Here is a 12,597-nt window from a genome sequence, read left to right as displayed (position 1 = left end):
TGGAGAAGAGACAACTTAAGGGTGAGTGAGAGTGATAACAATAGATGGCTATGAGAATCCTGCTTGCCTAATAGCTGCCTTCAAAATGTTTGAAAGGCTATTGTGTGGAAGAAAATTAGACTTGCTCTGTTTGGCTCAAGATGATAGAACTGGGACCAATGAATAGAAGTTTCAGAGAAGCAAATTTTGGCTTAATGTAAAGCAAACTATCTAACAATTAAAACCATCCAAAAGGGGAATTGGCTCCACTGGGAGGGATGACTCTCCCTTCATTAGATATTGCTACGCAGAAGTGGGATGACCGTTTGTCAGGAGCATTCTAGGGGGGATTATGGATTCTCAATGGTTTCTAAGGTCTCTTCATTCTCAGAGATTCTATAATTGTATCCTAACCTTTTAGGACAGGTAGACATCTACCCTTAGACTTCTCCATCTATAATATTCCCTCTTGGTAATGCTTTTAACTCTTCTACCCCCACTGATATTTACAACTTCTGTACAAATGACTATAAAATTTTCTATCTCTACTCTTTACATGCATTCTGAGCTCCAGACCTGCATTTTGAACTGTTTCCAGAACAACTTCATGTGGATCTCCTACCAACACTTGAAACTCAATATGCCCCAAGCTGAGCTCATTAACTTTCTGTCTTGCAAGATTCTTCCTGGCTTTTGTCTCCTCTATCAAAAACCCTAAGTGGCAGTGGTTACTGCCCCAGTAGGTTCCCATCACATCCACCACAGCAGCCAGCACCTTCCTGGTAGTGAGAATCAGATAGTATAGAATTATTTTATTCCATTATGAACAAATTAAATATTTAGTAAGAATTACTCTATCAGACCCTTTCTTTCCCGTAACTGAGCTTCAGGTATGGTGAGAATGAAACTTTTAATGTTGATGTTAGAGAAGGAATAACTTAGAATCATGGGCAATATCACTGAGTGTGTGGAGAAACAGGCTGCTCACTGTGTAGGGGTCATGGAAATGTACGGTCTTAGGGCAGTAAAATAAATCTTGTCTCCCTTGTAGTTTTCTTAGGACCTTCAAGCATCTGACATCAGCTAAGATTTTCAGCTTCTTTTGTCACAAAATCTGTTCCTTACTGCAGAATAGATGGTTTCAACTTTCATCCCCTTGGGATTGAAACAATCTATATACACAGCAAGAGGGACATTGCTAATCTTCCAACTAAATCATCCACCTCAGAAAAAGTGTTCGTTAATTTATTTCACTTGTGATCATTGCTACAGTAAATGTAATTAATATGTACATAGCAAATATAAATATATGTTATAAATTACTTATTATAGAGCATATGTAAATTACATATACTTCAAGGCTGGCAAAGTACTTCACATATATTATCTCATTTGATCCTTACAACAACCTTGTGAAGTAGGTGCTAGTAGTATCTATGTTTTACAGATTAGTAAACTTGATTAGTAACAGATGAATAAAGATTTAAGGTAGTTAAGTGACTTGTCCAGCTTAGATGAGGTAGGATTTAAACTCAGGTCTTCCTGAGCCCTTTTCTCGTGCTTTAAGTACTCAGCTACATGAGTACCATAACACAAGGATCAAGTTCTTATTTGTGTCTATTGTGCTGGACCATTGGACTCAATACCATTCAAGTTTCTTTTGCAAAGTTGATCTGGGGATGGTAGCACAAGTGGATTTTTGGAAAGGAAAAGCCTATGGGATAGATATTAGGAGTCCATACTTTATAAATAATTCACCTCTCTATAATACTTTACAGTTCACAAAGAATTTTCCTATCAACAACCTAGTATTGTTATCACCATTTTACAGATGAGGAAATTAAAATTTTAGGAGGTTAAATGACTTGACCATGGCCATATACCTAGAAAATGGGATAACTGAAAATTAATGGTTTTTCTGACTTTAAGGCCAGGGTTCTTTTCCACTATAGCACAAAGATATCATAGAAGGTTGACTGGAACTAGAAATTACATATTCATCTTCATCCAATCCAAATTTGAATTTCATTAAAATAACAAAACCTCCTGAATATGGAGGAAGCAAAGTAGAAAAATGAAACAATTTCAAAGATAATGCATGCCAAAAGAAGTAGCTTTGCCTGAATTACCTGGATATTTCCCAAGACAATTCTTTCCGTCAGCACAGATAATTCAGGATTGACCAAGTGTTTGGCCATTTTTCAAAAATTACCTTTTTTATCCTCAATTATACTCAAAATCTGTGGCCTGTTTCACAGGATATGACTAGAACTTGGTCTCTGGCTATTTTTTTTTCTTTTCTTTTCCATGATAAGGATAAGGTTATAAATACCACATTTCCTTTATTTTCAATCACTGCTCTTAACAGGACATGATGATGACTCAATGAAGAATGAAATGAAAATGGAGATCGAATCCCAGAGCTCATACATGGAAACAGAAGGTACTGCACCCAGAATATGTGGTGACCATTGAATGAGATAAATCTGTGAACCATAACTTCTCTACTTCTCAAGTTTTTTTTTAGAATAGTATTGGCTGGGAAATGGAGTTATGCTTCAGTATGTCTTTTGAAACTTGTAAAAGATAAGTCAGAATTCTCAGGTTGGAGCCACAGTTCTCAATGATCCTTACTCATTCATTATCTTGTCATCTCATTCTATTCAGAACCTTTCTCAAACCAAGAAGATGCCCCAATTGTTCCGAAACCTGAAGTTACTACAGCCACTGATGACAAAGAAGAAAAGGAAAATGAAAAAGGTAGGAATGCTCTCAAAGCTAAGTCTTCACATGTTTGGGTGGACTTCTTTTTTATTCTTGTTGGGATTTCAAGCATCAAAGCTATTCTCTCGTGCTTTGTGGTTGTGATCAGAAAACCCAAATATTTTTTGAACCCTGCAACAATTTTCAGAAGTGGATTAAAACCCAGAAGTAGCACAGGAAGATAATTTTTAAAGTATTTTTTCCAGGTGGTGTGAAGATGTTATTGCTCATTTGGATTCAATCCAATTTTTGAAATGATACCATTGAGGGTGCCTATAAGAAGTGGAAATTATGTAGTGGAGAAAAAGTAAGGCAGAGAAAATTCAGAAATGATTTTAAAACAAATACATTAACCTTTTCATATTGATTTTATACTGTCTGCCTCTATACCATGCTGATTAAAGGAGCAATTTGTGGAAAATATGCACATTATGTGAACCTTTTAAATTGTAACTTTCTTCTCCTCAATATTGCAAAACCGTAATATTGACTACTGTTGAAGTAAGTGAACCTGAAAATGGCTTCTGAAGACATAGAAAGGATGAACACATTTTAACAAACAATTTTAAAACAGCAGTTAAAGAAGCCAATATTTGAATTGAAGATAAAAATTTATAGTCTCCAATGATTTGTTTTACTAAATAATCTCTGAGGAATTGAGTATTTACTGCTCCTTTTGCCAAATTGAAAACTGTCTTTTCCAAAATTTAAAACAACTGCTTGAGAAAAACGTCTATGATCTCATTCTTGCTATTACATTTAAGTTAACACTTAATTGCAAAGCACATGCAAAATAGTAACACGATGGGTCTCCTCTTTCGCAACACAAAGATCAATATGGGCTGCAAATTAAAACCCAGACATAATCTCTATTGTACATCAACGTCAATACTAACTACAGCTCCCTAATGATGAGCCCTTTTTGACAGCTCCATTGACGCTAACTTAATTGCTAAGCCATGTTAGTAATATTGGCACTTTTTTCACTGTATATCCAGGTTAATAACATAAGCTTCCTGCCTTGCACACACACAGGGTAATAGCATTCTCTCTACAGCAAATCCCAGTTGAGACTAATTGCTAGTCATGTTCCTAACATTGGTGGTATATTTTATTACTGACAAAGATAATAGAATTGATATAACCCTTCCTTCTAATCCAGGTAAATTATATTGCTTGCTTGTTTCAATTGCCTATCTATATTGTAAAATACGGATGCATAGCCATTGGAAATGACATACCTGTTTGGTTAATTTTACATTCCTAGTAATTATTTACATTTTATATTGTGTCTCATGCAAAGTAAATGGACAAAATATACTTCAAACTATTTATGCATGTAACTGTATAACTTTACTGTCCCCTGTAGGCAGATACTTCCATTTAGTACATTCTAATAATTATATTTCACCTTCTGTCCTTCCTGCTCTTAGAACTCTTGGTTGTCCTGGGGCTAGGATTCTATGTGGATTATCCAATTCCATTATTTCTCTTCTTCTATATTTTCAGCATTTTACTACTTTTCAGCAGATGATAGTACCAAGCAGAGAGGAGAGGGTGTGAACAAATCAATATAGTTTTCTACTTGCTAACAGCTAAAATAAAAGGTTAATTAATTTGATTTTTTTTATGATGGGTGAGCAAAAATGTATGATTTTCAACTTGTTATATTTTCTCCTTTCTTTTATTAGGTCTAGCATTAGAATTGGTGTTAACATTTGTTTTCAGTTAAGGAAGGGATAGTTTTCAGGAAAAGGTTGAAGTTGGAATTAGGTTTAAAGGTAGGGTCATAATTATAGTTAGGGTAGTGTTGCAGGTCATATTAGAACTAGGGTTAGGATTACAGTTGAGGATAGGGTTAAAGTTAAGGTTAAGGTTTATGTTGCATCTATCTTTGAAAATGTTACCTTTCACCCTAGTTATTTATTGTTGTCAAATCTGGTTTAAATATGACTATTTTCTTTGAATAGATAAAATAAGCAATAGAACGGCTCAGTAAACTATAGCTTCAAACATTCCATTTCCATCCCACCCCCCAATTAATTAACTAATTAATGAATAGAGCTTCATCCATAAGCTATATAATTGATTCAGAGGTTCATAGATTTAGATACCTTTAAAGGAAGATACCTTTAAAAGTAGGTGTTAATCTTTAGGTCCAGATAGGATTATAGATTTAGAGCTAACTGGAAACTCAGAGGTCATTGAGCCTACACCCTTATTTTATACAGATATTTAGTGACTTACCCAGGGTCATATTGCTAGTAAGTATCTAAGGTAGCATTTGAACCCAGGACCTCCTGAATCTAATTCTAATGGCTATTCCTCGTCTCACAACAGATCTTAAAGCTTTGAAGGAAGGGCACATGGGAAGCAAATACACAAAAAAAAGAAACAGAAGAGATTTTTTTTTTTTTAATCCATGAAGTTCATCGTTGTCCATGATTGCCTCTGGAAAAAAAATTGGGCATCTAGGTGGCGCAGGGAATAGAGCACCACCTGTAAGATTTTAATTCAAATTGTTCTTCATATACAAGCTGTGACCCTGAGCAAGTCACTTAACCTAGTTCTGCCTCAATTTTTTCATCTGTAAAATGGGAAGAATAATAATCTATAAAATGGGGTAGTACCTACCTTTCAGGGTTGTTGTAATGATAAAAGAAGATATCTATAAACACTTTGCCAACTTTAATGCAACATTAAAATGCTGGCTATTATTAATAATAAAAACTGGGTAAATCACTTAGCTTTTCTGGACCTGTTTCCTCATCTCTAAAATGAAGGAATTAAACTCAGTGACCTCTAGGGTTCCTTTCGAAGGCTACATCTATGATCCTATAATTGAAACCTCTGCACCAAGTTTGAAAAAGACCAACTTGATTTTTTTTTTATCCAGTATATGATTCCATACTTACAGGGAATTCCCAGAATAGAAACTCCCTCCATTGATGCAGATCATCAACACTTCTGTAGCTTCAAATCTTAACTACTTATCTGAGGCACTGAGACCTTAAGTGACTCATCTGTCATTGTCATGAAGCTGATAGTTATCAGAGGCAAGACTCAAACCTAAGTCTTTCTAACTTTAACATTTAATACTTCTAACTTTCTAACTTTAACATTAAGCTCCTACATCCATTATACCATTTTGCCTAAGGGTGTGCTAGTTAATTCTTAACATCCAGGATTCTGGGGAAGGGGGAAGAGGGAAAGCAAAAATACACACTTTTAAGTTGTATATTTAAGGGGTAGTTAGGTGGTGGATAGAGCACCAGCCCTGGAATCAGGAGGATCTGAGTTCAAATCTAGCCTCAAACACTTACTAGCTGTATGACTCTGGGCAAGTCACTTACCCTGATTGCTGTATATAGATACACACACATACATACATACATATATACATATATATATATATATATATACACACACACACACATATATATACATATATTCACATGCACACAGAATATAGGTAGAGAGAGAGAGAGAGGGAGAGAGAGAGAGAGATAGATAGATAGATAGATAGATAGATAGATAGATAGATAGATAGATAGATAGATATAGATATATATCCTATCTGTTCTGGCTAGAAACTCTAAGATTCTTTCCCTCCCAGACTATAAAACGAATAAACCAAAAAACCCAGAAGTTATATATATTTAAAATAAATAACAAGTTGTACATAATAGATGTGGAATTTTATGTGCGATCATGTTTTTTTCTATGCTAATATATTATGGAAATGCTTAGTTTATTTCTTAAGTTCAGAATAAAATAAATTTAAAATAATTAAGTTTAATCTGAATTATTTACACTTTATTGTATCCAGAGACAATCAACAAAATAATAAATCAAACTCTGATTTATTGCAATTGACAATTTCTGAGGTATAACTGCTCATACTGACAAGCTGTTAGAGCTGGCTCCAACATATTCCTGATTTAATCTCTTGATCTAAAACGTATTTTCTGTCCTTAAAGAAGAGACTGTTGATTTAATTTTAGTTTTATAGAAGAAAAGCAATAGTGAAACTCCAAAGTATTAGAATTATTTTTTGCCTTCCTTTGAAGGGCAGTCAGCGATTAAAGATTTTCTGAAAAAAGGTATGAAATACATTTCCTAGTTTTGTGTACAAATACAATGTCTGCTAATAGAAGGTACAGGTAAGTATTAAGAACTATCCTTATCTCCAAACAGCAGGAAACATGTATTCTGCTACACCCTTAGATATACTATATAGTTTGTTTTGAAATGTTATACCTATTTTGCTCTAAGAGTCTTTCCATGGGAAATAAAATCTGTTCATTTAAATTCCAGACAAGGTAAGAAATTTATAGCCTTCCCTCCAGTTTTGTTGCATTTTAAAAGAACAGAGTGTACAGATAATCTTCCAGATCCATCTTCTATCACTCCCAGGTCTATCCACACAGGTGCTACAACATTAAGTCTGAAAGTTAGTTATACCACAAGATAGATCTTGAAAAGAAGAAGGAAATATGCAGCACTGAGTCATGCTGATAAAGTCACACAGTAGCACAATGAGAAAATCTCTGGGGATGGAAACAAGTCAAACTGGCATAAAGTCTGTTTTTCAAATATAGTCATTGTCCTCAGATAACCAAAGGTCTCTCTTGTAAACTAATCAAGTTAAAGTTTGTCCCATCAGAACCTACAGTATGTTGGAAAAGAAGTAGATTAGCATAATTGAGGTTAATAATAGAAAGAGAATAAAAAAGCAACTTTAATTTAAAATGAAATTATCTTATATTTTTTATTGATAACTTTTATTTTTAAATTACTTTCATTTCCATATGTATCTATGTGTGTCTCCTCATCCCAGAGAGCTATTCCTTGTAATACACAAAAAAAAGAAGAAAAAAGAAATGGTTCAGCAAAACTAACACAAATATAAGAAAAGGTCTGAAAGTATATGCACTGTTCTATACCCATAGTCCCCAGCCTCAGCAAAGTTGGGAGAAGAGTAAAGACAATGCCCTCTAATCTCTTCTGTGGAGTCGTTTGGCCATTATAATTTTGTAGCATTCAGTTTTAATCATTTTGTTCTTGTTCCTCTTTCCATTTCCATTGTTATAATCATTGTATGTATTGTTTTCCTGGCTCTGCTTACTTTACTCTATAATGATTCATGTAAGGCTTCCCACGTTTCTCTCTAGTCATCATGTTTGTCATAACAATGGTTAAAGTGCTGGGCCTGCACTCAGGAGGACCTGAGTTGAAATCCAGCTTCAGACACTTATACTGTGTGACCCTGCGCAAGGCACTTCACTTCTGCCTCAGTTTACTCAATATAAAATGGGGATCATGATAGCACTTGTCAAGGTTGTTATAAGGATCAAATAAGATAATATTTGTAAAGTATTTAGCACAGTGTCTGGTACATAATATGCATTTAATAAATTTTTTTCCTTCCTTCTGGGTGAATGGGGTTGGACTAGAAAGGAGAGACCCATCAAGGTGAATAATGTATTATATCAATAGCTCAATACATCCAGTACTTGTAATTTTATTAGTGCTGGAATCCCCTCCACCGAGAGCACCTAAAAATCTATCTATTACTTAGAATCTCAAAGTTCTCTGAGTCTCAGACAGGTTAAGTGACCTGCCCATGGTCACACAGCTATTAAATATCAGAGTTAAGATCTCAGCTCAAGTATCCCTGACTCCATCCACTCTGCTAACTTGTCTTCTATAACAAAATGCATTTTCTTGGGATTTACTGCCACTTTAAGGCTTGCTGTCCACCTAATAATGTGAGATGCCTGAAGGGTCCCCTCATATGGAGGAAAAGAGAAACCTTTGATCCAAATAAGTCTCTGCTTTCCAGCAGTTCAATTGTCATCTTCATTGATCTTAATCCATAGTGGAAATATCTCTGCAGTTCATTTGATTACTGTTCTATCTCCCAGTGAACATGTAAACAGTGAGCCCTCCTCTTTCCCCCACTACAGACCAAGTTCGTTAGGGATGTATTATGTCTGCAAAGCACCATTAGATAGCCCCCAGTGTTTTCCATTATTACTGCGATTCTTACGAAGCTGACAAAGCTCTTTTTTTTTCTTTATATACTTCAAGAGTGGTATTCTTTACAGCATTTTCCTCAACTCACAGAATCAGTGCACTCTGGGTCCTTAGGAGTCAACCTAGGGTAGGGTCTAAGGAGTATTTTGGACATATCCTTGCCTCGTGCCAAATGTTGTCCCTGCTCCCTCCTGATTAATGGACTATCCTCTTGGCAATCTCTAATTCCAGAGCACCTTTGCATCCCAGAATTGAGTTGGAAACAACCGTCTTTCTCAAGTGATTCAGGTTTGAGTAATGTCATACTTTTCACAGTAGTAATGCCACCATTAGTTTTCAGGAGCTGTTTCATAGTAAAAGGCCTTTCTTTTTTTTCCCTTGGCCTTTTTTAGAATGTACTCTCTGGCTGAAATTTGTCAACTAAAAGAGCAAATTGTTACAGAAAAGAGTTCAGGTGAACATTTCTGGTCTTTTTTCAAATGATATGAATGTAAAAGGAAAAATGATCCTTATTAAAGTGCCAAACTACATCCCACCTGTGGGTTGTTCAGTCCTGTTAATATAAGGAGCAAAAATTTTTTTCATCTAAATTGACTCTGGTTCCTGTTGACCTGTGAACCTTTTTTTCAAGGACAGAATCATTTAATTTCTACTGTTGAAGATGAGAAATAATTACACGAATTTCATGATAATTTAGGATATACTAACATGTTGAGGACCTGGGAATTCATTGGCATCCCTCCACCAGCACAGCCTACCATGAAACACAATATGTGCTTAGAAAAATAGCAACTTAAATTTATGTTGTGCTTTATATTTATGCATCATGGTTATGCATTTATGTGTTTTCCTTAGTCACTTCATCTGATCTTCACAACAACTCTGGGAGCTAGATGTGACAGTTCTTGCCATGTTAATATGAGGGAACAGATTCAGAAAAAAGGCTACCCAGTTGCACTTTTCCAATTTATACCTTCGATATTAAACATGTACTCTATCTGGTTTCTAGACACAGGCCTAAAAATGTGAAGAAACAGAAGTTAAAAAGTAGAAAAATGCAATGCCTGTTCCCATAGTAACAGTTAAGGAAAGAAGAAAGAAAGAAAAGAAAGAAAGAATGAAAAGGAAAGAAAGAAAATAGTTATTAAGCACCCACTCTGTAGTGCCAGACACTGTGTTAAGTACTTCACAAATATTATCTTATTTGGGCCTCACAACAACCCTGTGAGGTAGGTGCTGTTAAGATCCCCATTTTTCAGATGAGGACACTGAGGCTGAGAGAAGTTAAATGACTTGCTGAGGTCACACAGCTAGTAAGTCTCTGAGGCAAAATTTGAACTAACATCTTTCTGACTCCAGGCCCTGTGCTCTGTCCACTGCATTATTATAGTGTGCAATGATTATAGTGTGTTTAGGGAATTAAAATTCACATAGAGAATACTTAGTTAATACTTAGCTAATAAAAATATTTAGCTTGTCTTTGAGCAGGCTGCCATTAATATGAGGAAGCCCTGAATTGAAATTCAAGTTCAAAAATTAAGTTCAAATTTTTTTTTTTGCTTATAACAATGGAAGTTTATTAAATGGCTTCAGACACGCACTATCTGTCAGACCCTGGATCAGTTATTTAACCTCTCTCAGCCTCAGTCTCCTCATCTATAAAGTGGTGATAAAAATAGTACCTACTTCACAGAGTTGTTGTGGTAATCAAATGAGATAATATATATAAAGTGCTTTCCCAGCCTTAAAGCACTATACGAAAGCTAGTTACTATTATCATTTTATAAATATAAGTACTGAAAATTCACATTCATTTAAATACAACATTCTTCTTACCTATTCTAGCCCCTCACCCAATTGTCTCCCTATAATATAATAGTGCAGTCATTTCCCTTTGCTGTCTTACTTGTTACAGGGTTCCCCCCTCCCCCTTTCTGAGACAAGAGAAACCAATTTAGCAACTGACTGTATTTTCTGGGAGAGGGTAGATTTTTCACCTATGGATAACACAGTGTGAACCTGATGGAAAGGGGTGGGGGTGGGGCACTAGACCTTGGGCACGTGTTTTCTTAACTGGATTCCCAATTTTCTTGAGTCTGTTACTCTCTGAGCCTGTGGCTCTTCCCGTTGCGTAGTGCCATTGGATGCAACCTCTCACCATGTGTTTGGCTATTTCCTATTGCAAACCATAACTAGTGTAGATGAAGCAGGGTAATCTGATTACAGGTGACACAGTCAAGTACAGTCAATTTACTCTAATAACAAACCATAAATTTGAATAACAGTAGGATTATTGCCTGGATCCTGTTCCAGGCATTATCCTGTAGTTTTATATCCGGCGGGGCCCACAAATTCCGATTTTCGAGAATGGTGCCAGTGAGTCAAATAGTGATATAAATCTAGCAGGTAGATTTCATTCATCATAGAATACTCTCACTTCAGGTTCTGGGCTCTAGGCAGCAAAAGCTGTCTTTAAGTTTCATTGAACCGCTCTGTGGCATAAAAAGAGCATTAGACCAGGAGTCAAGAGACCTGAGCTCTGATCCTGGCTTCATCATTTACTAGCTGCATGACCTTGGGCAATCCCATAAATGCTCTAACTCTCTGACACTTTTAGGTAAGGTGTTCTTCATCTGTGTATGGAGATAATACTTGTTTATCTATCTCAGAGTGTGGTTATAAGGATGGGATATGATGCTTCAAAGTACTATTATATTTATACTGCAAAGCACTACAGAAGTATAAAACATTTATTGGAGACAGTATGGTACAGTGGAAAGAAGTCTGGCTTTGAAATGGGAGGATCTGAGTTTGAATCTCACTTCTGATGCTGTCTGTGTCAACTCTGTGTAAGCTTGAGGAAGTCACCTAATCTTCTTGGGCCTCAATTTTCCCATCTATAAGATAAAGGGGTTGGATGAGATGGCCTCTAAGGTTCCTTTCAATTGAAGAAATATGATCCTATGTGATATTTTAAAGTTGACAAAGCATTTACCATGCATTATTTCATATGAGCATCACAAAAATCCTTTGAGGCAGATATTATGAGTGTACTATTCCCATTTTACTTGTGTTACAAAACTGATAAATATTAGAGATGGGATCTAAACCCAGGTCTACTTGAATCTCAAACCTGACTTCCTCGTTTCAATGTTAGATCTCTATGCACTGTACCACACTGCCTTTCTGTGGGTAAATAATGATGTATAGCTAGTGTAGATTGAGAAATTCTGGGCTTTTGTCTTTTTTTTTAATCTGAAGAACCAGTAAAAACCATAGGTTTGGGGATATAGGTTCCAATCTTAACTATAATTTATTCACTATTAATATAGAAAACCTGTTCAATTGATAACAAGAAGGTTCAGTTAAATAAAAAAGGGATTATTTACAGCCTTTGGATTTTTTGTTCAAATGCGTACGTTGTAAATCACACTAACTGGATTTTGTATGGAAAAAGAAAGAGTTATATGACAGTAACACGTATAAAAAAGGGTTATAGACTTAAGACAAACACAGAATTTTATTTTAAGGCCACTGAAATGGTCAAACCCCCTCATTTCAAAATTGAGGAGACTGAGGGACAGAGAAATTAAGTGACTTGCCTTACATCCCAGAACTAGTTGGTAGCATAGCTGAAATCAGAAGACAGGCCCTTTGAATCAATGTTCAATGTTTGCAACTGACCCTTTGCACTGACAAAGTCACTATACCCATCTCCACCCCTCAACCTTCTCCCAAACTCACTGATTGAAGCAGTCATATTGAATTGAATTGACTCGCAGAATCCATTATGGAGCCAGGCTAGAATCTACATTT

At 35.7% G+C, this 12,597-nt stretch overlaps 1 protein-coding gene across 2 annotated transcripts in view; it reads left to right on the top strand.

Moving 5' to 3' along the window:
* MACROD2 (mono-ADP ribosylhydrolase 2) overlaps positions 1 to 12,597 on the top strand; it is a 2,135,263-nt gene that overhangs the window by 2,053,118 nt on the left and 69,548 nt on the right. For both annotated transcript variants that reach the window (XM_027840306.1, XM_027840305.1), the window contains 2 exons: positions 2,348 to 2,422; positions 2,647 to 2,739. In XM_027840306.1, coding sequence (XP_027696107.1) covers positions 2,348 to 2,422; positions 2,647 to 2,739 — 168 coding nt within the window. The remainder of the gene's footprint in view (positions 1 to 2,347; positions 2,423 to 2,646; positions 2,740 to 12,597) is intronic.

This window comes from Vombatus ursinus, unplaced genomic scaffold (genome assembly GCF_900497805.2).
Source record: "Vombatus ursinus unplaced genomic scaffold, bare-nosed wombat genome assembly UNPS02014841.1, whole genome shotgun sequence".
NCBI lineage: Eukaryota > Metazoa > Chordata > Mammalia > Diprotodontia > Vombatidae > Vombatus > Vombatus ursinus.
The sequence above is the reverse complement of the archived record's forward strand: the minus strand, read 5'-3'. Positions and strand labels throughout refer to the sequence as shown.